The sequence below is a fragment of the Stegodyphus dumicola genome, chromosome X2 (genome assembly GCF_044657685.1).
Source record: "Stegodyphus dumicola isolate Sdum_Otavi_A_Nest chromosome X2, ASM4465768v1".
In the NCBI taxonomy this organism is placed as follows: domain Eukaryota; kingdom Metazoa; phylum Arthropoda; class Arachnida; order Araneae; family Eresidae; genus Stegodyphus; species Stegodyphus dumicola.
The window spans coordinates 74,347,521-74,374,275 of NC_140781.1; the positions used below are offsets into that span (position 1 = coordinate 74,347,521).

Below are 26,755 nucleotides of genomic sequence, written 5' to 3' on the forward strand. Positions count from 1 at the left end.
AACCTCACTCAAGCTCAAACCTGGGAACTAACTACAAAACCACGAGGAGCTAAGGTAATACCATCCAGATGGTTGTTTCCAGATGAAGAAAAAAGACGAGATTGGGAACCGAGCAAAGTTCAAAGCCAGATTGGTAGCAAAAGGCTATCTGCAAATGCCTGGAGTGGACTTTCAAGACACCTTTTCACCAGTTATCAAACTCAAATCTGTAAGATTATTGCTTGCCGTAGCTGCAGAGAAAAACCTAGAAGTTCACCAAATGGATGTAACAGCTGCATACCTTAATGGAATCCTAGAAGAGGACATATATATGGCACAGCCAGAAGGCTGCATTGAGAAAGGGAAAGAACACCTTGTCTGCCACCTGAAGAAAAGCATCTATGGTCTTCGACAATCAGGACGTGCATGGAATACTTGCTTGAATGACTTCCTGATCCAGTATGGATTGAAAAGGTCAAATGCAGAACCTTGTATTTACTTTTGCCATGAGAACATCATAATTGGAGTTTATGTTGATGACCTCTTGATAGTTGAAAACATGCCAGAGATAAATGAATTCAAGGAAGGCATTAAGAAAAGGTTCAGTGTCAAGGACCTAGGTCCTGCAAGCCAGATCTTATCCATGCGAATATGCAAAGAAGATAATGGGTCATACACACTAGATCAAATCGTTTATGCATCAGAAATCTTAGAAACATTTAAAATGACTGAAGCAAAATGTGCATCCACACCACTGGACCCCAGCATAAAATATAAAAATGTAGATGAACAGCAGTGGGAAGAAATCAAAGAAAACAGCAAGGGAATCCCTTATAGACAAGCTATAGGAAGTCTTCTATATTTGACTTGTGGTACTCGCCCAGACATGGCTTATTCTTCCACTTATATGAGCCAGTTCAATGAAAAACACACGGAAGAACATTGGAGAGGTGTGAAGCACATTCTAAGATACCTAAAGGGAACACGACACAGAAAGTTGAGATTCCAGAAGACAGATGAGCCACTTCAAGTCTACTCAGATGCTGACTGGGGAGGTGACAGAACTGACCGTAAATCTTATAGTGGTTATATAATGCTACTCGCAGGTGCTCCAATCTCATGGTCGAGCAAGAAGCAATCCACAACAGCTTTATCGACGACAGAAGCAGAGTATGTGGCAATGTGTCACACTGCCAAGGAAATCCTATGGATTAAAAATTTGATCAAGGAAATCTGTAGTGAATTAGCTGCTTCACCTCAAAAAGTGCTAGTCGACAACCAGGGAGCAATCTCCTTAGCGAAAAACCATGTTACTTCTGAAAGAAGTAAGCACATTGATATTAAATTTCATTTTCTGAGAGACCTAGTGAAGGAAAATGTGATTATATTTGATCATGTGCGATCCAGCGACAATCTCACTGATCTCCTAACTAAGCAGACCTCAAAAAAACTTTTACATGACATGAACTATGCCGGGACTTGTATGTAAAAATGATCTCCTTTGAAGTTTACGACTGATAGTGTCTGTGTAGAGACTTGACTTAAAATTTCAGAAAGAAGCCTAGATACAAATTTTTCTTAATTGCTTTTATGTAAACATTGTGTTTCCTAGTATAACTTAATATGTGTTCATTTAATGATGTAATTTATAAGTAGAAGTCAATAGTGTTTAAGCATGTAATAGCAGCTACATTGTTTTTCTGTAAATGTGTACAACCACAGCGTGATAAACTTTTGTGGAAGTATGTAAGTATCTTGCAAATAGTGTGACTGGCAAGGGGGCGTGGTAAAAATATATGTAAATGTGCCAGTCCCAATATTTACTTTATGAGAATTGGCAACAACAGTTTTGTTGTCATTCTATCCCTGTCTGGTGTGCATAGCTGTGGTTGCTTGTTCCCATGTAACCTGATATTCCCAATATATTTTTATTTGTTCGACCTGGACTATGTCATTTCTTTAACCCACGACTAATCTCGATTTTTATCAGATATATCTGTGTTACCAGATGATGAACAAAAATTATAGAAGGGCATGTATAGAAATAACAGAGTATGAAGTATAGTGATGTTTGGGTTCTAGAACAATTACAATTTGGGCCACTGCTTAGGCTTAGGTTTATAACTAGTGGTTTCTTTTTAGTGTGTGTGTTGGTGGGGGGGGCTTATGAATTAATTCTACAGGAAGATACTGTATGTATACACATACATGAATATGTAATGCATATTAACCTGTTATTTATGCGTTATTTTACATTTTAAAATTGGAAAATTTACCTGTGGTAAGTATGTAAAAAAAATATTTTCCATTTTCTAAAAATGTAGTATTACTGGCCATATTAAATCTGGTATTTTTATTGGGAGAGCCTTTATTAACAAGCTGTAGTATATGCAGTTATCATATAAGCAGTTGCAGGCATTTAGTCTAATGATTTATTGTATGTATGTATGTATGTATGTATGTATGTATGAAATCTTTCACTGTCATTCTTTAATTTCTAAAAATATTTAAGTTTCATTAGTACTATATTTAGAGACATAGTATACTTTTTTTCCTTTCTTTTTCAACAAGAATTTCTGATACTGTTTTAAGGCAGTGTTTCATGTTGCAGGTTTGGCTGGAATTTATTCATTGCGAGAAGATTATGAGAGTGCTTGCAAAATGTATAAAAAAATATTAGCATCTATTGAAGAATATAGTGCAAATGTTAGAACTGATCCACTTCAGCACATCCATGTATTGTATAATTTTAGTAATTTAATTTTATCTCTTGAAAAGGAAGTAGTGGCTAATACTCCTGGACTTCTCGAAATCCTTCAGAATGTAGACTGTGAAGAAATGAAATCCAAATATAACCTTCTTTGTGAGAACTATGTGCGTAGACATCGAGAGGGACTTCGTAATTATTGGGACCATAATTCTCATGTAAGATGTGATGTTGAGGTAACTTTCCCGTTATTCAAAAATGAAAAAAAAGGATTTACTGAATCAAGTTGGTGGTATGAAATTTTTCAAAGGTTAACTGAGAAAGATAGGCAAACCTTTATAGAGAAAGTAAAGGATATGTTAATAGATGATGCTCAAAATGTCCATGTGAAAGAATTACCATCAGTTGCTCACAGGTTAGTGATTTAAAACTTTAATATATCGTTAAGTTTAAGTACGTACTTGTGTTTTATAATTTTGCATTATGTCAAATAGAATAAAGAGAAATGTTAAAATAAATAATGAAATAGGAACTAGTTTATAATAAAAAAGGAGCTTTTTGCAAAGATTCTTTTTATTAAATCTCACGATTTTAGATAGTTTTCATTTATATTATTCATTATTATTATATTATTACTGCATCTTGACAGTCACCTTTTTTTGCTTACAGTTGTACAGTTTTTAATTTGCTAATGCATGGCTTTTAAAGAAAAAGACATGTATATTCAAAATAAACTATTTCTTTTCAAATTAGCATTGGAGAACTAGTAATTTATTTCAAATTGAAATTCCAAGTAAAAATTTATAGGATCTGACAAAATTTGTTTTTATATCTTATCAGGTGGCTCAAATACACTGAAGGAAAATGAGATCCTAACTTGTGCTAGGTAAACAAAATTTGGGAGGCATGCTTGCACATCTGAAAGATGATGACAGAGTTGCCACGCTACCTGGAAAACCGGAAAAAGTCAGGGAATTCAGAAATTCACCAAAAAATTCAGGGAAAAGTCAGGGAATTTAAGTGTTTCAGTCAAAATCTGGAAAAGTCAGGGAATTTCATACAACGATCCCGCCAAAAAAGGCGAGTTTTGCGCCGACGTCGGAAGAGATCACTTTTTTGGCGAATTGTGTATCACGTGAGTGTCATTCGGGCAGCTGGCATAGAGCCAATTTTCACAGCTTCAATTTGATTGTCTTTTTAGAAAGGCAAAGCAAGTTTCCCGCAACTTTTGGTTTCCAGTAACCTCGAGAATCGCATGTGCAGTGCATGAACTAAAGAAAGTACCTGTTCTCGTATAAAACAAAATGGATCTAGGATAACCATGTAATATAACTATATTCGCTAAAATATCGTTGATTATTCTAATTAAATTTTTAAGTAATTATCTTTATTTTTATGTTATTCATATCATTTAATGTTGCTTCTTTCCTCTAAATTTATTTATTATTAGTAAATAATATTTCCAAATTTCAGGAAATTTTCTCTGGCATAATCCTGAAATTAATTCTAGCAGTATGATGACATCACGAAATTTAATGCACATATTTTTTCCTTATGTATGCTGCGAGATAAATATAAAATAGCTCAATTTAGTAAAAAAATATCATTAAATAGATTTCTTTCTTTCGTTTAGCTGCAGAATGTCTGCAAAAAAAGCCTTATTTTATTCCAGATTGGGCAGATTCTAATCTCAATCTTCAGTGGAGAAAACAACTATTATAATTATATTTGTGTTTTCAAGTGTTAAGGTGCCTTTTAAGAATACACCTCACACAAATTAAATTTACCTAAAATCTAATCTAACTTTTAGCATTGCGTTGTGATTTATAAGAACCGGATTAGATTGAACTGGGGATGATCATGAGTAATAATTAAATAAAACGTACAGTTGTTATCCAATGTATATATCGTAAATTTTATTAAGTTTTTTAAGTGGAAAAGTAAACAAAATTATCAAACAAAGTGTACCAAGTGTAACAAGAATAATTAAGTGTAACAAGAATAATTAAGAATAAATTTCCTCTGGGATTTATTGAATAATTAAGTGAATTTGCTACACGGTACAAGTAATACCATAATTAATTTACCTCTTAGCACAGCCAACGTACATTATGTGGATAGACTGGAATTTTCTCGAAACATACCTGGAAAACCTGGAAAAGTCAGGGAATTTCATTCTCCTGTTTGAGTGGCAACCCTGTGATGTCTATTCAAATTTCACGCTAGATGAATAAGTGTGGCACTAGTATCGCCACAATGAACTTGCAAATCGGAGTTGCTTTATGCATGATGCAAGCTTTGTGTTCTTTATTTATCTTCCAGTTTGGGCATTGTGAGCAAGATCTGGGCCTAGAATGCTTTTAAGGAGATAAAGAATGCAATATCAACTAAGTTTGAACAAGTCCATATGATAAGGCTACTAGAAGGTGGATAGTACTGCAGGATGTCTTAACAGGATGTGAAGAAATGAGATTGGAACACCAATGAGATCACAATCCCTATGCATGTATGTGGGCAGCAGGGATCACAGTAAGGCCGTCTCAGGAAGGCTGGGATCCGTCTGCAATTATGCCACCAGTCAAGGGGAGGACCATCTTAATTGCCACATGTCTGTGGTCCATTGCATTGCATCTGCAGCAGACATTCAAGCTTTATTTTATGCTAGAATAACATAGCAAAGTGTAACAAATTGATTATTTGAGGGACAGCTCTGAGGTGAACATCCTGTAGCAGCCATACCACTAACTCAATCGCTGACATCTGTGACTTTGGTGGTGTGACTAGAGCTCATTCGAGAGCAGATTGGAGATCTGTTTGTGTTCTTAGATGAGACTTGTTTCTGTCTTCATGCTAATGGTGGCTGTATGTTGTTTAGAAGGAAGCCAGACTTGGAACCAACCTGTCTGCAATGTAGACACATCGGACCTGCACCATGAGTTATAGTTTGGGGAGCAATTTCCTGTGACAGCAGGAGCATTCTTGTCCTTATCTCACACGCCTTGACAGTAGTGACAACAGATTTATATGTTAGGCTGGTGACTGCACCAGTTGTGTTGCCATTCCTGAACTACATTCCAACTGGATAACACTCGTCCCCATACTGCTGTTATCACCCAACATGCTCTATAGAGTGTTCATATCTTGCCTTGGCCTAGGAGAGCATTTGATTATCTTCCCATTGAGCACACGTGATATAATTGCATGACAGAATTCAGTGTAATCATTAATTCGCTGGATGTTTGCTGATTTGACTGAAAAACTGCAACAGGCATTTTGCAAAATAACATATGGCAACTGTACAGCAATGCATTCTACGTTGTGCACATATGCATGCTTGCATTCAGTGGTGACTGCAGTGGTTTTTGATTTATCATTATTTGATATTTGAAATGACTCTTTTTGCTCATACTTCCACCTGTGAGCTTGAGAATCAAATAAATATCTTACCTAGACAAATGTTTTGCCTACATTTCATTCCTCTAAACTTATTTCTTGGTGTTGAAATTTCATTTTTCATCAGTGTAGTTGAGACGTGATCAGACACTTAGTGCTGGAAATTTTTAGATCCTGTGTGTCATTTATTAGAATTTAGTGGAGTTGGTAGGGAAAATAATTGACTCCTACTCCTGGAATTTTAATGACTCTGACTTCGACTAGACTCCAACGCCATCATATATGTATGTATATACACATATATGCATGGGTTATAGCTTATTTTTTAATATAAAAGAAGTAATAGATGCTACAGAAATAAAAAAATGATGGCATAGCAAATTATTTATATTAATTAACATTTATTATGAAATAGAAAAACTGGCATTGGTTATTTCTAAGAAATAGTATAGCTTCGGCAAGATCTTCTTTGGTGGAGGCCCATTGATCCGATTTGATAAACTTCAGAGCTGAGAAGAGTCTTCCCACACTAACTTGGAGTAGGAGGGAGAGCTGTTACTGTTAGGCTAACTTCCTTTAACTTTTGAGGATAGATTTGTTATAAGTACTACAGAGGTGTCTTGCAAGTGCAATCATACTTCTCTATTTCTTTAAAGGCTGTGTAGAAATCTTGTTTGTATTTTTTCATTTTTACATCTAAAGGCTTTTGATTTTTTATTTTCATTCGCTGTGCCTTAGCCTTTTCAATATTATCAAAAAACATTTCTCAAAATCTAATTCATCACTGGAAGAGGATGATAGAAAACACAGCTGGATTTATTTCATGAGTTGCACACTAGCATATTATTTTAATTTTTAATTATTTTGAAGTTTGTTGTCTTAGAATATTCTTTTTATAAACTTTTATTTAATTCATTTATGGTATTTGTCAAGAGTTTTTAACGCACTTCCTGATCTATAGAGTTCATATTTTATATGTACATTGTTTATGGATGACAACACAATGTGGTAATTTTTTTTTAATTCGATGTAGATTTTTTTAAAAATGGTTTAAACAATTTTTTGCCTACGTTTATGTGTAAAGGATAAATTAAAAATCTCAGAACTTTAAGGTTTGCAACATTACGTACAGTAGAAAAGTATCATTTAAATGAAATTTGTAACATTATTTTTGGTTTTTAGTGGATTTTAAAAAATTACTGGATTTTTCAACTACTTGACATGTTTGATTTTAACATTTCAACATCTTAAAAATGTATAAAAATAATGTAAAAAGTTTTTGAATTTTTCACAGCTTATAAAATAAATTCTTTGCCTTCTTTTAAAACAGAAACAATGTCATTAATTAGGCAATTTTCTGGACTTTATAAAAAGTACATTAAAATTTGAGACAGGAGGGGAATTCTATTTTTCACTGCCATGTCTCAAAAATAAGAAGACTGATTAGTGTTATAAGAATATTTACAATGAAATCTATCACATTATTTTATAATTTTCCCATTTTATAAAACTGTATACATTATTCTCAGCATTTCATTTTAAAACTAATTTTAAATTTATTATGGTATGTAATATATTCTTTTATGGGACTTTCATGACATCCAAATTTATAAAGATTTCAAATTTTCAGATGTTATAAAAGCAAATTGTTCACCTTCTTTTAAAACTAGAATGAGTAAAAACTTTCTGTAACTTTTAAAAACTGGCTGCATTTTTATAAGCATTTATGTCACTTTCTAATGGTGTTCATCTATGTGGACAAAACTTTGCCATCCATTTTAAACCATTCTCTGAATTCACATACACACACTATAAATGTGACAATAAAATGTGATACAGAAAAATTTCATAATTTGGTTTAGATTTTTTTAAACTTTAATCTTGAAAAATTTTTTTTGCACACATCTTCCTGTAACAAATATATTAAAACTGAGAGTGTTAGTGTTTGCACCATCGGATAGAGTATAGTAAGTTTTTAAGTGAAATTTTTAACATAATGTCTGATTTTTTAGCAAAAGTGCTGGAATTTTTGTATGATTTCACACAGCATTTAGAATGAAAAGAATGATTGTGCATGGTTAAAAAATGGTTTTCCTGTTGGATAGTTTGATTAATAACATTTCATGGAGATGAAAAGTTGAAAATAAAAAAAAAAATCTTAAAAAATAACACAAGCTTTAATTAAAACTTTTAAAATCATTAATGTAATCTATCATTCCAAAATCATCAATGTACTATCAAATAGTTTAATGGCAACAAGATATTAACTAATTCTCTTTACAAAATTCATCTACAGTTTTATATCACAAATAATAAAAGTGTATGTACTAAATAATGAACTTGAATAGCACTGCAGAAAGTATAAGCCAGCATCATTATAGTTTTATCAAGGACACTGTGTACATTTATTTGTAATATGAAATTGCAGATGAATTTTTATCAAGGGAATTAGTATTTTGATCTCATTATACTCCGTTTTTGCAACATATTTTTTCTCCTTTTAGTTCATTATTAATTTTACTAGTTTTACACAAAAGCTTGTTTTTAAAAGCTTTTATTTATTATTTATTGGAAATAAAATATATGCAAAAATAAAGAAATAAAGTAGCAGTTTTTTTATTACATGAAAATTATTGCACACAAAGTATTTAACATATAGTTTGTAACATATTTGAGAACATAGGCTATTTTTATTAACCTGTAAGTAAGAAAACAAATAGTATTTCTGACCATGAGTAAAACCACTGGTTTGTATCATCAATGATATATTATTTTACATGCTTAAAAATTTAGTCTTGGAACATATTCCCATTAGTGGTTGACTCAGTAAAACAGCTGAAGACTGATAGTTTGTCTTGGACTTGAATTCTGGAAAATGGCTACCTGTATGGGTGTTTTCATCGTTTTCTCCATGTGGAATGTGAATATAAGCCAGTTTTCCATAGAAAGCCCTCCATGGAAGCAACCTCTCCTTTATTCAGATAGCACTCATGTTCTTTACTATAACCGATAAAACATATAATCACAAGGCAAACTAATTTATATTTTCTTGAAAGCTTAAATGCAATATAATTTTTATTTTAAGTGATATTATATTGATATAATAAAAGCTTCATCGTGTATAAAGCTTCATAGTTACATATTTTCTCGACTTTGCTTAGTAAGTTTAATTAGTGCATGGTGGAACTTTCTATATTATATTTAATATTTTCTTTATTTTTTGAAGAATGTAATAGAGATATTGGAAATCGCTCACTATTTTATAACTTCTAGGTTCTCTGAAGTGTCTGGATTTATAGTAACATTACTGCGGCTGTCTGAAGAATTATACCGCACTCGAACTGAAGCATCCAATATTGTATATTTGTGTGTAAATAAAATGAATCCAGATTATGTAAACATAGCGAAAAATTGTCATTTGAGACCACTTGGAGGTGTCAAAAAAAAGTAAGGCATTTTTGAATATTTTACAAAATGTATAGTTATTTAACAGTGTTGATATTATGGCCTTTATTTTCTCCTGAGCTAATCAACTTATGATCTTTCATGTATTTTCTTATTCAGTATGTTCATTAAAGTCTAAATCAAAAAAAAAAAAAAAAAAAAAAAAGTTTGAAAATATTTTATTTTAGTTGGATTAAATTTTCAGTGAGCAACTCTTGTAAAAGCTTTTACATTCTATTAGAACTCAAGTTAATTAATTAAAAATAACAAGTTAATTAATTAGAAAAGGCAACTGGAGGTGGGAAATACAAGATGAATGACAACACTTTCCCACCTTTTGTATTGCATACAAACTCTTTAAAGCAATACAAAACATTAACAAAATTATAACAGATTTACATTACAAAACCAAACAATTTTGTATATGACATTGCAAAAGTTAGGATTATTAACAGTTCACAAATTCCAGTCTTTTAGCAGGAATTTACAGATGGCCATATCGAGATTTCTTTCCTTTCTCGAAAACATAAGCCATCATTCGGAGAATTTTCATATAGCTTGAAAGTACAGGAATCTATCTCCAAATCTTTGTTTGTTTCCTGTAGCTAAATTTGTCACAACTGTCTTACGCCATTCTAGAAATGCTTCACCTGGAATCTCTGATACCTCAGAACATGGCAAAGATTCTTTGTCTTTTACAGCCAGCTTCGACCCTCCCACTATAGGCTTTCAGAGTTGCCAACTCTCCCGATATTTGACCGCTCTCCCGCCAACCCGATTTACAATATATTTCTCCCGACTTTTTCCATTTCTTAAAATTTCTCATGATTTTTATGAAACTTGGCTTATGAACAAAAAAAAAGTGACTTTGAACATTTGAAAGCAATTGAATTTTCTCTAGATTATATCTAAAACAAAACCTTGCGAAACAGATAACTTCTGCTTTGTGAGTGAGAAAATATACGTATCCAGAAACGTTGTTCTCCAATGGGCATCGATCTCCAGTGCGTGTCATGTGGCATATATTAGCCAATCAGAACAAAGCAAGCTGTTATTTGGATGTTCTTCAGTTATTTCTTTGATTTTGTCCTCAGTTGTGCCAGTACACGTGCCTTCGGGAAATAGTTTTAGAAATTATCATCTTTTGTTACGCATCCGAGAAAGGTGAAATACTCGAGTATGTTTCAAAAATCGTACAGACTTTCCTTCCATTATTTCCTCAAGCAAATGTAATAAATTTGCGATGTGTACCGCCTGTCGTTGCGATTTTTTTTCAATTTCTCATGGTGGAAGGGAGGATGTTCTCAAACATGTGCGTACACAAAAACACAAGGATAGCATAAGTTGTTTTGGAAAAAAAACGAAAAATTAAATTTTTCTTTCGAAACAAAGGACCAAAAAGTTATTAATGCAGAATGTCTGTTCTCCGCCTTATTACTGGAGCACATCCTGCCACTGAATGCATTGGATCATGCTGCTGCTTTATTTGGAAAAATGTTTCCCCGATAGTGAAATCGCTAAGAAATACTGAAGTGCAAGAACCAAAACAGGTGCAATTGTTAAAGAAATGGTTTGAAAAATAAATCTTCAGTTATTGATTGCATTAAAACAGCTCCATTCTGCAATGGAAGCAATAATACCGATTCAAAACTGTATCCAATTTTTGTTTCATTTTTTAATGCAGAGTCTTCAGAAATTGAGTGCAGTTTACTTTCTGTCCCCACTTTAGAAGGACGTTTGACAGGCTTTAATGTAGCACAGCTAATTATTAAAACCTTAAAAGAAAATGCAGTCCCTCTGGATAATTGCTTAGCACTTGGTGTCGATAACGCACCAGTATTAGTAGGCTTGAAGACTGATGTTGTAGGCATCTTAAGAAAGGAAAATTCAGATTTGCAGATTATGAGGTGCACCTGTCACCTTTTAAATTTAGCAGCTGAAAAGGGGCAGCTTCGTTACCAATAAATGTGGATGAACACATTGTTGATATATATTATTATCTTGAAAGGAGTTCTAAAAGGAAGGAAAAATTGAAGCAGTTCCAACAGCTGCATAACAGCAGTTTACAATTAGAAAACTTGGATGAAGTTATAAAATCAGCTAGAATTGACACCCAGTGGAGTTTAATTGGAAAACTGAAATGTGCTGGTGGAATTTTAAAATATAGTGAACTGTCTAGAATTGTGTTGGCCATCTTGACAGTTCCCCATAGTAATGCAGAGTGTGAGAGGATTCTCAGTGTTGTTGCGAAAAGGAGGACTAAATTTAGATCTAATCTTAGTGATGACACATTAGAAAAACTTTCATTAGCGAAAGCAGGCCTACGTGGCAATTGCTGTGAACAAAATTATGAAGTTTCTTTCCTAAAGAAAACAAAATCTGCCACTGTTTGTAACATTTGTACGAAAACTGAGTAAAGTGTCTTTTTTTTTTTTTTTTTCTTAAACAATGCAAGTAATGAAAATGTTTTTTATGTGTAAGGTATTTTTGTGTTGCTTGCATTTAAGAATTAGTTACTATTTAAAGTTAATTCATTATTAAATACTATATTTTTATCATTTAAAAAGTCTTTTTTAACAGTGTGAAAAATCTCCTGATTTCTTAAAAAAATCTTCTGATTTTTTAGTGTGATAGGTTGGCAAGTATGAGGTAGGAAGTTTCTTACCTCCATGCTGAGAAGGGAGGGGGTGGCAGCTTCTTTACCAATAAATGTGGATGAACACATTGTTGATATTTATTATTACCTTGAAAGGAGTTCTAAAAGGAAGGAAAAATGGAAACAGTTCCAACAGCTGCATAAGAGCAGTTTACAGTTAGAAAACTTGGATGAAGTTAGAAAATCATATAGGATTGACACCCAGTGGAGCTTAATTGGAAAACTGAAAGGTGCTGGTGGAATTTTAAAATATAGTGAACTGTTTAGAATTATGTTGGATATCTTGACAGTTCCCCATAGTAATGCAGAGTGTGAGAGGATTTTTAGTGTTGTTGCAAAAAGGAGGACTAAATTTAGATTTAATATTAGTGATGACACATTAGAAAAGCTTTTATTAGTAAAAGCAGGCCTACATGGCAATTGCTGTGAACAAAATTATGAAGTTTCTTTCTTATAGAAAGCAAAATCTGCCACAGTTTATAACATTTATATGGAAACTGAGTAAAGTGTCTGTTGTTTGGTTTTCTTAAACAATGCAAGTAATAAAATTCAGGGTTCGTAGCTGTCTTTACAAGTGCTTATAATTCCTTATATTTGAAAACAAAATATAAAAGCCCTTATAGGTGCTTACTTTTTCTCTAAAGCGCTTATTTTTTTTGTTTTTAGTGCTTATTTTTTGCTTTTAGTGCTTTTTTTTTTTAACGAATGCACTTTTTTCCACCGTGCCAAAGCCGAAACTGAATAAACAACTTTTCTTCTGTATATGGAACATCAGATGGTGAATCATACTCCCTGAAATAGCTTTTCGCCCCTTTCTCTGCATTAACATAACCTTTAGCAAAGAACGTCTATGTATTCAGCAATGTTTTTGTATGAACAATATACGAAGGCTATCCAGAAAGTAGATTACGTTTTGGAATAAAAAAATAAACAAAGTATAGGAAACAAATTTTATTATATACAGATGAAAGCCACACTCAAATACTACTTTTCTACATAGTCACCATACAAATTAAGGCATTTATCGTAGCGATGTACAAGCTTGGAAATTCCTTCGTCGAAAAATTCGGCCGCCTGCGCCTTCAACCACTTCGTTACCTCTTCTTGCAGCTGTACGTCGTCATCAAAACGCTGCATAGCCAGCCACTTCTTCATTGCTGGGAATAGGTGGAAGTCGCTCGGTGCCAGGTCGGGACTGTACGGCGGATGAGGAAACAACTCCCACTTAAAAGATTCAAGAACTTTACGAGTGACATTTGCCGTGTGGGGCCGGGCGCTGTCGTGAATCAACAAGATCTTAGAGCTCAACATTCCTCTGCGCTTGTTTTGAATTGCTCTTCTGAGTTTTTGGAGAGTTTGGCAATACCTTTGAGAGTTTATTGTAGTGCCTCTTTCTAGGAACTCCACCAAAATTACACCTTTTCTGTCCCAAAAAACAGTCGCCATCATCTTCCTTGCCGACATTGTTTGCATGCATTTCTTGGGTTTTTGGGGAGAACTTGTGTGCCCCCACTGCATTGATTGCAATTTCGTTTCACAGTTCACATGTTTCACCCATGTTTCGTCACCAGTAACGATGCGATCGAGTAAAGAGTCACCATCCTTATGGTAAGCGTCCAAAAAGTTCAACGCTGCAGCCATTCGCTGATTTTTGTGGTCCTCTGTCAAGATTTTTGGAATCCATCTTGCACAAAACTTGTGGTAACCAAGCTTTTCGCTGATGATTTCGTGCAACAAACTTCACGAAATTTGTGGAAAACTCAAAGAAAGTTCCGTTATTGTGAAATTTTGATTTTCACGGACTTTAGCATCGAATTTTTCGAGAAGTTCGGCGGTCACTATGCTGGGTCTCCCACTTCGATCTTCGTCGTGAACATTGGTTCGGCCATTTTGAAATCTTATGACCCACTGACGCACTCCACCTTCAGTGATAATGTTGTCCCCATACACTTCACGAAGTTGCCGATAGATTTCTATCGGTTTACAGTTTTTTGCAGTCAGAAACCTTATTACTGAGCGCACCTCGCAGCTCGCGGGATTTTCAATTAACGCAGACATTTCAAACCGTCACAGTATCTGAACGGAGCACAGCACGAACCTCTCACTAGCACGGCTAGATGCAGACTGAGCTGCGCAACGCTCTGACCCCAAGATGGCCGCGCTAGCCCCGCCCCTAGCAGACACAGACGGAAACGTAATCTACTTCCTGGATGGCCCTCGTAGATTGATTTTGTTCATAAACGCATTTCTCTCTCGTGTTGTTTTTTTATGTGTTCCTGCCTTAACCTGTCACTTTAGACCCTACATTCCTATAAGAAATGGACGTTTTAGTACGCTCCACCACCCCTCCAAGTTTGCCCTATGATCTGTGAAACACCCTGTATATTCTTTGCCTTTGGTGCGCGCGAGTATAGACAGGTGCACGTCGTCATATTGGTCAAAGAATTGCGAAAGCGGTAGGAAATTCCAATGCATTCCATATTCTTTTGCTCCCACCCGATACTACACACGTTTGAATTTCTATCAAGATTTTAATAATTTACATTCTCGTTCCGCTTGGTCGTTCATATTCGCGTTTATTATGATTGGCTTATATTATGAGCATATGTATGAATATTTATAATAATATATTTGCAGTAACTGAAGTATAGATAAACTTCAAAAAATGGATGTATTTTAACACAGATTAGTTTTGTAAAAAAGAATGTTCAGAATGGCATACTTAAAGTAATCGAATAGTCTTTCTTTCTTTCTTTTTTTTTTTTTTTTTGGCAATGCATTATACAGTACGGAGTTGGGGGTTTCTCCCCTTTCTCCGCAAAATCTCGACTATTGAAACTGTTATATGTAATATAAATATAGTTCACAGCAAAGCAAACAGGAATAATTGAATAGGGCTGATAGTTCTGTGGTCTACCAACCCAAGCGAAGAATGATTCTATTCCGGAAATTTAACGCAGTCTGTTCAAAATTAGAATATAAAACCCCCCAGATTGGTAAGTCTCTTTCTCAATCGATCAATATGAGTATTGCAGGGATATCGCGCGGAGCGTGACGTGTCTTGCTCAATGATAAATATGCCACATGGGCGCATGATGGTGAAAACCGGACGAAGCAAAGGGGCGTTTTCTTTTATTTAATTATTTATTCGAGTACCAGCAGCTGTTGATTCTGATTGTGCAGTACCCCGTGCGGAAGAATTAAGGCACACATATTGCGTAATAACATTTGCGATATTTTGCAGAGATAAAAGAGTTTTACTATGCCTGCTAAGTGGATTATTTTTCAGTTCCATTGGGCTATTTTATATGATGCACATATTGAAATGTCAAAAGCATTATTTAGCTGAAAAATCTAAAGAACAGCTACAATCTACCCCCCTTCCAATTTTACCAGTTACACTCCACTATCCGGAATTTCAGATATTTTGCAATTTCCAAGTATGCCGGTTAGTTAAGCTTTTACTGTTAAAGGATGACTACATGAAGCAATTTGCCGTCTTCTGATTTCGTGTAATAAATATGGGTTATTATTATTTATTTTCTCTGTTTTGAACTGAAATTTCATCATTAAATCTTATAATATAATTTAGTTCTGCATAGTTTTTTTCCTCTCACTGTAAACTAGTTCTGTAAATTGAACTGTTACTTAAAATTTTAAAAAAAGAATCTTATTGTTTTCCATGGATGAGTAATGCTCATTCTCTCTTAATAAATACTGAATTTCTCATATTTTAAATTACAAGTCTAATTTTTCTTTTAAGGTTATGCAGTATAATGTAATTAGACAGGTGCTTATTTTTTCTTAAAATATGCTTGAAAAGTGCTTATAGGTGCTTATTTTTTTAACTAAAATATGGCTACGAACCCTGAAAATGTTTTTTTATGTGTAAGTTATTTTTGTGTTGCTTGCATTTAAGAATTAGTTACTATTTAAAGATAATTCATTATTAAAAACTATATTTTTATCATTTAAAAAGTCTTTTTAACATTGTGAGAAATCTCCTGATTTTTGAGTGTCATAGGTTGGCAAGTATTAAAAATTGTAATAATAAATTAATGATAGTTTGAGATACATTTTTTGAACAATATATTTTAATATAAAATCAACAGTCTAGTATTAATTGTGAACCACCACCATCCCTCTTTTTCTTTTTTTAAACATACATACAAGAGAAGCAATGAATAAGAAATGCATACAAGTGTCTGAATTAAAACTGATTAATAATTGAGTCTCATAGGTTGGCAAGTATGGGCTTTTCAGGAAGTCCGACCAATCACAGCACCACATAGCTAGATCGGCAGGGCTGACCTCTCCAGGTATATGGTCTCCAGTCATCTAAATTTGTCAAATCTCTGATCTCCTTTACTCGATTGCCAACGAATGTGTTGCATGGCTCTTTTTTCTTAGTCTAACTTAAAACTACCATTGAATCGGTCCAAAAGTAGGTTTTAGAAGCAGTTCGTAGAATAGAATGTGCAGTTTCTCCTAACCGAGCATCTATAGCTGCTCCCACAAATTCAAGTCATGGAATTGTGGAATTTTTTCATTTTAGCAAGTCGAGCTTTGGCTGCTTTGAGTTTGACTGTCACTTGACCTTTGTGTTCACTTCGTAGAAAGGCACAAGTAGAGTAAGCATAGGCAGAAGCATTTATGAAGATGTGCAGTGTGAAATCATCATAATTTTCAGTAAACAGTCTTTGAGGTAGGTACATTTAGGTACTGCAAACAATACTTCATCCCAGCCTATTTTTCCTCTCTAAGCTTCTTGCATAAGTAACTTTGATAGCAATAACGCTGGAGTAGTAAAGCCAATCGGGTCACAAACACTGTTAATCACATATCACAGTATCCTTTTTCTAGCTGGTTTAGCTTGGGTGCAATTAAAATTTATGGTAAATTGCAAGAAAGTTCGTCGCTGACTACTTTCCAAATCAGATCAAGTACCGTTCACATATTGATCTTCCTTAGAAGCAAACAAGGTTGCCACGCTACCCGGAAAACCGGAAAAAGTCAGGGGATTCGAAAATTGACCAAAAAATTCGGGGAAAAGTCGGGGAATTTCGTACAACGATTCCGCCAAAAAAAGCGAGATTTGTGTCGACGTCGGAAGAGATCACTTTTTTGCCGAACTGTGTGTCGCATGAGTGTCATTTGAGCAGCTCCAATTTGTTTGTCTTTTAGAAAGGCAAAGCAAATTTCTTTCAACTTCAAAAACAAAGAATCGAGATAATCGCATGTGCAGTGCATGTTGAACTAAAGAAAGTACTTATTCTCGTGTAAAACAAAATGTGTTTAATCCTAGTATACGGTACTATAGAGGTTAGAATCAAAGAATATGTATTGTAAAGAAGTAAAACCTCTCTGTAACAGACATGGCTCCGTTCCATCATAGAGGGAAACAGCTGTGCATGCGCGATATATCTTTCGCCAAAGCTCGAAACCGGTGTCGAAGTTCAAAGGTCACATTATCAAGAGTTCATGAATATTGTTTAAAATTTCTTTAAACTCTAAAGGAAAAGAAAATATTTTTTGGGACAAGTAAATTAATTCATGGATTAGTTATTTTGAAGGGGGGAACTATGAGAATACGTTTTTAAATTATTGCAAAAAATTCGACAAGAAACGTTCTTTGATAAAACGTTTCTTCTTGGATTTTTCGCAATAATTCAAAAACGGATTTTTGTAGTTTTCTTTTTTGTCAAAGAACGTTTCTTCTTAACACGTGTTTCTCAATTTCTTGTTCACATCGCGTAGAGGGAAATTCTGGCCGCCAGGTTCTGTCGCCACATCAATTGGCAAATTTTCCCTCCGCTTTCTAGCAGCGTAATAGCATTATATGTATGTAACCTTTTCTTCTTTACATAGACGTTCTTTGGTTAGAATAACCTCCATGTACAGTATACACGAGATTTGGCGACATGATGATGAGCAGTAAACTGGTCAAAATCGTGCCAAGGCTTGCCGTATACTTGGATTTTACCGCAAAATCTTTTTAAACTTTTTTTTTTTTTTCTTTTTAATAAATACTTTATTTGTCATTTTGCAGTAAAATAAAAAAATAGTAATCAGTCATCCAGGCTAACTATATACTCGCGTATAAGTCGACCCCCCCCACTTCGACATAAAAAATTCGTAGAAAATAAGAAACCCGCGTATAAGTCGACCCCCTCCCCACTTCCGAAATCGATCGAGAAACTTTGAAAAAATTTTTTTATGTACTACATTTATTCAAAATCATCTGAGAAGAAAAAGTAAATATACGATAAAAAATACCTTGGTAAATAAACAAAATCAAAATCCTTCAAAGTCCGATTCATGGTCAGATTCGCAAAACATTTCATAGAACTCTTCTGTCGTCATTGGCTCGTCATCATACATATTTTCAGTCTCGAACTCTGTATTGTTACAATCACTACTAGAGCCTTCGTCGTCATTTTCACTTTCAAAGATAGCATCATCTTCCGTGCCGTCTAGTTCGTTGCTAATACAATATTTTTTAAATGATTTTATAATCATTTCAGAGGGTATTTCGTTCCAAGCATCTTTAACCCACTGAGCAATTAATGTAATATCAGGCTTTTTAATGTTGCCTCCCTTTGTAAATGGTTGTCGACCGGAACTAATCCACTCTGCCCAATATTTTCTTACATTTACTTTGAAGGGCTTATTGAGGCAGACATCTAGGGGTTATCGAAACTTACTCTAGTTAAAGTATGAAACTCTGTGATTAGTTCGTCACATAATTTAAGTCATGAAATTACTTCAAGTAAGTGACTTATTTGATAAGTCGTCCAATTTGAGTGCGGGAAGAAAACAACTGCATTATATAAAGAAATTTTTGAACTTCCGATTCTTTTAATTTTTTATGGCCCCGTGTATAAGTCGACCCCCCCACTTTGAAGTCTTTTTTTTTTTTGGTCCAAAATATCTCGACTTATACGCGGGTATATACGGTATGTAATATAACTATATTCGCTAAAATATCGTTGATTATTCTAATATTAATGATTTAATGTTAAATTTATTTATTATTAGTAAATAATATTTCCAAATTTCAGGAAATTTTCTCTGGTGTAATCCTGAAATTAATTCTAGCAGTATAATGACGTACCATCATGAAATTTAATGCACATATTTTTTCCTTATGTATGCTGTGAAATAAATATAAAATACCTCAATTTATTAAAAAAATATTATTAAATAGATTTCTTTCTTTCGTTTAGCTGCAGAATGTCTGCAAAAAAAGCCTTATTTTATTCCAGATTGGCCAGATTTTAATCTCAATCTTCAGTGGAGAAAACAACTCCTATTATAATTATATTTGTGTTTTCAAGTGTTAAGGTGCCTTTTAAGAAGACACCTCACACAAATTAAATTTACCTAAAATCTAAGCTATTTAGCATTGCATTGTAATTTTATATTTGTGTTTTCAAGTGTTAAGGTACCTTTTAAGAAGACACCTCACACAAATTAAATTTGTCTAAAATCTAAGCTAACTATTTAGCATTGCATTGTAATTTATAAGGACCGGATTAACCTCGTATTGAACTGGCGATGATCATGAGTAACAATTAAATAAAACATACAATTGTTATCCAATGTATATATTTTAAATTTTATTAAGCTTCTTAAGTGGAAAAGTAAACAAAATTATCAAACGAATTATACCAAGAATAATTAAGAATAAATGTCACCTGGGATTTAGTGAATAATTAAGTGAATTTGCTACACAACACAAGTAATACCATAATTACAGTACAAAATCAGTAATCTGGACTCGGTGGGACTTAGGCGATTCTGAATTAGGGGTTTTTCCGGATAATATATCCTTGATTTAAATCTGGTAAGATGGCATGCAGAAAATATACAATTAAAAATATGAAACCGTAATTTATGAAATAAAGGGCAATTATGATCTAAAGGGTATGAAAATTTACAGAAAAAAAAAGCTTAATATTGATTTGTTTACCTTATTAAACATTTCTTTCAATGTAAGTTGTTTAAGTTGCTTCGTTTTTTGTGCTAATACTTTCTCTTTAGTTCTATATACAGACCTAATTTCTTTTTCAGTTACAAAGTTCCACTGTTCAAGTCCTGTAATTGCTGTGTTGAGAATACCGAGTAACTTGTCAATCGAAATTTTTTCACTTTCGATAACCTCTCTGTCACTTTCTATTGGAAGCACACATGGGTAAATGCTTTACGTGTGTGCGTAGCAGACGCACGCATTAAACATGCATGCATAAACGCTTTATGTACATGCGTAAGTTTGTGGCTTTGAGGTCCGGATTATAGATCATTCCAGATAATGGACGTCTGGATTACGGACTTTGTACTGTAATTTACCTCTTAGCACAGCGAACGTGCATTATGGGGATAGACTGGAATTTTCTTGAAGCACACATGGAAAAGTCAGGGAATTTCATTCTCCTGGTTGAGTGGCAACCCTGAGCAAAACAGCGCATTTCAAATTTGCCTTCTTATTATTTCTATGGACTGCGATTTCAGTTGTTCCAATTCTTTAGCGTCATTAACACTCGTAACTAAATTGTCCACGTAGAATCCTTCTCTTAACCCTTTCAGGACGGGCGTCCCATCCACGCATCGCGAGAGATTGCATTCAGAGGACGGGTGATGCGTATACGCATTTTAAGCTGGAACGTTTTTCTGAAGGCCGCTAGATGGCATCCTATGTCCATTACTTTTGAAATGAACACAGTTTTAGGTTTCTGACCTTGAGTTTGATATATTCTGCTTGACTTTAGTATTTTACTCATTAGCTCTTACGAGGGTGGGGGGGAGGGAAAGCGTAAACAGAGGTGAGCTCTTTAAATCGCTGCGTTCTAATGAAAACATTGGCATGTCTGATTTATATCCAATTCCTTTTTTTATTCTATTTTTTCCTTTACTGTGTACAGTCTTTTAGGGTTAGTATGTGGAGTATTGTTACATTTGGCATTGCCTTCAGTTATATTTCCGTTTCTTCTCTTTTTATTTCGGAAAGCCTCACCTCCAGTCTATTACGGCGGGAAGGCGCTATTTATCAGAGGAAGAATACCCTCGTATGGTCAATGAACCATTTATTAATGCTGATGAGAGTGATGATTCATTTTCTAAAGAGTTAGAAAGTGATATTTCTCTGTACTTCGAGATTTACCAGTCTTCATTTTAAATTTTGTTACTTCTTACTGTAAATAGTCTTCATTGTGTTGTTTTATTAATTTTAAACTTTATTGATGGATTTTATCAATTAAAATTTTGGAATTATTTGAATAGCACTTCTGAAAATTATTTTGCAAAATAAGCATTTTTTAAGTATATTTTCATGTAAAATAAAGAAAAAACGTTATTATGTGCTAATTTTAACATATGTAAGAGCTGAAGTAATAATCTAAAATGATACCAAAAATTACGATGCTAGAAGCGAAACTTTTTTTTTTTTTGATTTTTTTTTTATAAAATTAGGCTTAGCGATGCAAAACCTCCGTCCTGTACGGTGACTGCCTTCGATTCTCTTCCGTCCCACACGAGTGTCTTAAACAAAGGTGAGCCGTGGCGAAAAGGTTAAATGACCAATTGTGTTCGTGAGGCTGTCTGTCTGGAATTTTTCTCAATCTAGATTTCTCATTAACAAAAAGGGCTGAGGAAATGCTGAAGACTACTCGACAATAATGATAAATTCTTATTTTTGTGCATTCAGCATTTTCCCATCATAAAAATCTTAAGACATCTCTATCTTTGGTTACCAAACATACCTGTAGAAATGTCTGCTTCACATCTGCAATTACACCTGTGGTACCAGAATGGAATCTCAACAGTAGAGTTGGTATTTTATGTGTAAGACTTGGTTCCATACTTAAGCATTCATCGAAGGAGGCAAATCCTGGTTTCTTGAATGAAGCTTCGAAAACTGGGCGAACCTTTGTGGTATTGCTTGATGACTTAATGTCGGGTCTGTGAGGGAGGTAACGGACTTCCTTGGCAAGTTGATCCATTGGAACAGCTTCCATAATGCCTTCTGACTCCCATTATGACATTATCATAGAAGTCCAACATTTTGCAAGCTTAATGTGACAAGGTTAACAACTTGTTTTTTTCTTTCCTGGTCCTAAAATTGTCCAACCCAGTAAGGTCTCAACTGCAGATACTCCTGAAGGTAATACCTCTATTTTTCAAGCCAAAATGCTTCCAATTATATCAGCTCCCAGAAGAACTCGTATAGGTAATGAACCTCTTCCAAAAGTTAGTTTTATTCCTCGAGAAGCAAGCTCAGAAAGCATTTTTCTCTTATGGATGCTTGGCAGGGCTGAGCAAATCCTTGGTTTCCCAAGAAGAGACAATAGGGTCGAATACTTGCGATTTAAGTTTTCTACATTTACCATGTATCTCTTATGCTCAGAAGCAGGAGAAATTCCTCTGCCAAACACTCCTTGAAAAAATATTTCTCTTCCAGAGGGAGAACGGGTTAAGTCTGCTGCTAAATTCTTTTTGATATAGTATCACTGTGATCCATCGTCCAACAATGCTTGAACACAGACTTCCTTGTCTCCATTTCATAGTCTGATCATAATGGTTTTAAGATATATATCATGTTTAGAGGGAAGATTTGTTAGCAATGTTTCTGTAGATTTCTGCTCATTATCGGCCATTCTGTTCTTAGACGAAAATTTTTCCTCGCTAAAATCTGGGCGAAGGAATATGCAATGTGTCCATTGACAAATGAAACATCTTGCATTACTCTCTGACCCTTTCTTGCCATGTGTTCAGACTTAAGGCAAACGATACAGCATCCTTTCCTTATAACTTGTGATTTTTCTGCCCCCATAACTCATCGCAGATAATTTTTGACAGTCTTTACTTAGATGAGGGCAGTCGCAGAAAATACAACTAAATTTTGCTCCAGTTGTGCTTGAAATTAACGCATCCACAGTGGGTTCATCTTCGTGGCTCTTTTCGAATAGCACCATTTCCCCTATCTTTACCAAATCCTTCATGAGCTAATCATATCTTTTCTGATTCGACTTCATGGCATAAAAATCGCATCAGTTTTTCCTGGCATCTCTGACTTGTAGTTTCATGGATATTTTCTGAAATTCTACTCCTTTCTCATGCTTGCAGAACATTTTCTGACAAACATGACTCCCCCAATGGCTGTAAAGCAAATTTTTCTTTTGTGCACCCTAAACTTTCCAATGCTCTTAATTTTGTATAGTCGTATTTTAATTTCAGCTGTTGGATGGCCTTTGGATAATTTTCAGGTATTATTGGGAAATTGGATATTAATCTAGCAGCTCTCGAATCAGGCACCATAGACTGGTATAAATACTGGATTTTGTCTATAGCAGTCAGTTTCTGTGAGTATTAGTGTGTCTTGTATTTTTGAAAAAATATTCCAAAATGTTAAAAATTCTTTGGGATCATGCGAAAACATTTTAAATTTTAATTTAGCCAATTTTAATTTTACCACATCATGCTCTGCAGACCTTTCCAAAAAAGATCCAGAATCTTTACTTAATAGCGTTTCAATCTTTGATTTAAGCTCAAACTAATTATCTTTATCCTCAAAATTGGCTTCATATTCAGCAGCAGCCTCAGTATTTTCTAAAAGTAATGACGAAATGTTATTCTGAATCTCATCTAAATGTAAAAATTTATCTCGTAACTGAGCGTTCAATGCGCACAGCTTTTTGGCATGCTTGGCATCTACTTTCGTAGCCAAACATTGCTTCAACCTATTCACCGTAGCCATAAATGAAGCTCTTAACAACTTTCGTTTTATTTTCAGAGCATCCATATTTATATGTACACTTAAAATGATTCATAATAAATTCTTAATTTCTGTTTATACTGAAGAAATTAAAGTGATTATACTTTCTTAAACTTAAATCACTTTTATCATCATAAACAGAGTATCGTATACTTATAAGTAGTAATTTAAATCATTCGTACCTGTATACTTTTATAATTTCAAATTCTGAATTCTTCAGTTGCAGAACAAAAACTCTGTCCTGTCACCGGACATCACTTAATTATGACTGAAGAAGATCTTTCAATATAAAGAAATCTTATTGGCATCATGTACGTGGAACTAAAAGCAACGTAAACATGGATGAAATTCTGATCTCTCTGTTTTCCCTTTGCCAATTCCACCAACTCAATAACAAGTTAATTAGAAAAGGCAACACGAAGTGGGAAATACAAGATGAGTGACAACAAAATGTATACATCATCTGATAATATAATATGTTTTTTAATGGAGAACCAGAGAGATTTTTCTACAGTTTGTAACCACTAATTAAACAGGAAACAGCATTATGCAATTATCCCACTTCCCCACACCTGCTTAAATGAAGTGCAGAAAATTCTCAGATGTGGGAGTAAGGTCATAAATCTTTTTGGAGACAAGGATGACGCCAAGACGTGATTTGCAGATTTACTGCTACTTCTTAATGCGTCTAAACATTTTGGCAGGGTAATCCTCATTGTAAGTAGGCCTTCACATGAAGCCACGTTGCTTTAATGTCAATTTGATTTTCACAGTTTATTGAATGAGCAAAATTTGCCAAGACTGCTTCTATGATATTATTGAAATGCCTCTTAATTTGTGCTGAACCTATAGGGAGTTGGTTGAAACTCTTTAACATTAAAGCTTTTACTTTATCATAATCCTTTAACTCTTCTTCACTGACAAAATTAAAAATATTCTGTGCCTTTCCCCCTTATATGTTAAATCAATACCTCTGATTTTAACTTGTCTGGAACGTTTCAGTTTCAGAATGCCCTCTCAATTCACTTAACAAATTCAACACTTCCAGTCTCACTGCAATGGGGATAATCAAGGTTTTAATACTTTTGATTAATTGCTTAAGTTAATCCCTAAGCAGTCATTTTCTGACATTCTCACACATTGTATTTTTGCAATTCCTATTTCAGATTCCTTTTGTAACTGAGCCTGCTTTAATTTTTCTAATATATCTTCTACCATTATATTAATTAAAGTTGATGACAGAGTCGCTGTCTTTTTTAAACACATCAAAACTCCATGTAGCTGTATATCTTTGGGCATCCTAATCCCAGTGAGGCTCCCAACATTTTTTGTGATTGTCTTCTCAGAATAGTAAGGAAGAGTGCTTGTAGACATGCACATATTTATTTCTATTTATGTACAATGGGTGTTGAAGACATTCGGTACATGGAATAAGTTGACACAATTGTAACTGATGCCTGCAAGTATCAGTTAAGATTCATTCAAAACTGATGCATGTAAAGTATAACAAAACTATTAATCACAAAATAAAATTTCTCATGTAGCTGTATATCTTTGGGCACGCTAATCTTCCACAGTCCCCCAACCTTTTTCTAAAGTATCTTATCAGAAGTTTAAGGTAGAAACTCAGCTTGTAGACATGCATATATTTATTTCTATTTATGTGCAATGTGTGTTAAAAACATTTGCTATGTGGAAGGAGGAAATGTAATCATAACTGATGCATTTAAAGTCTGTAATATTTAACTCCTGGTATAGATATTAGTCAATCAGTTGAGGCTGTCTGCACACAACTTGCCATCTGGTTCCTTCTGAAACATCTTCTCTGCTATGGCAAACTGTCTGTGGTTCTGATGGGTGTGGCCTCAGCCAGAAGGCAATGACAGACCCATCTTTTGGCAAGGATGGGAGGCATTCCACGAATGTGTTGTTTAGAATTATTCTTCTTGACGTTGAATTAACATTTGCATGAATTTCAACTATTTCCTTTACTTTCAGTATCAATGTATTCTACATTTACCAACTGAACTTTGAGTTACTGATGTGAATTCTTTTATCATCACCTGTGTGTGAGGTAATTGCAAAATCAGTGCAGGGTTTTTGTGTTCCTAGTTCTTGAATTGTTTTCACAGTTTTCAGAGAAGAAATTTCATGTTGTATCATATATTTTTCTGTATCAATGTTTTTATTTTTCATGTATTTTAATGCCTTATGTACTTAAATATGCCTTTTGCCTTCTTGTAACATCTAAAGCTTAGTGTTCTTCATAGTGTTTATCTTTAGATTGTTGTCAGATTTAGTAAATAAGGCATCCTGAATTGGGTATATTTTTTTCACTTTAAATTAATGCTTTTTTACTTTTAGTAACTTTTAATATATTTTACCCAAGCAGTTAATCATGAGATTTCTGTTGTAATCTGAAAGCTCTGAAATATGAAATTTCTTGGTTTGTCTGCCATGTACAGAATCGCTAAGAGTTTTCAGATGTTTATACATAGTTTCATGGAAATTTGCTAAATATTCTTGCATCATTTTATTAGCTAATAATTTTGTTAAAAATTAATTGTTTAAGTCTCGTAAGGTATTTTGGTTGATATATTTTATGGAATTTCATCAAAGCTTCATCTAAAGCTTTACATTTTTTTTTCTTTGTGAAACTTTAAATGGTTCTATGCTGAGAGCAATTATTGCTAAAGCTTTCTGATCGTTTTGACCACCCCCTTTTTAAATTTTCAGCTTTAATTAACTTCCTATTAGTGACTTCTGATGAGCTTTAGTTAAAATAAATTTTACAAATTTCAAAATT

General features: G+C 34.0%; 1 protein-coding gene across 3 annotated transcripts in view; it reads left to right on the forward strand.

The window, feature by feature from the left end:
• LOC118199219 (E3 ubiquitin-protein ligase SHPRH) overlaps positions 1-26,755 on the forward strand; it is a 248,889-nt gene that overhangs the window by 142,570 nt on the left and 79,564 nt on the right. For all 3 annotated transcript variants that reach the window (XM_085809803.1, XM_085809804.1, XM_085809805.1), the window contains exons 14-15: positions 2,591-3,101; positions 9,353-9,526. In XM_085809803.1, the coding sequence (XP_085665929.1) occupies positions 2,591-3,101; positions 9,353-9,526 (685 nt within the window). The remainder of the gene's footprint in view (positions 1-2,590; positions 3,102-9,352; positions 9,527-26,755) is intronic.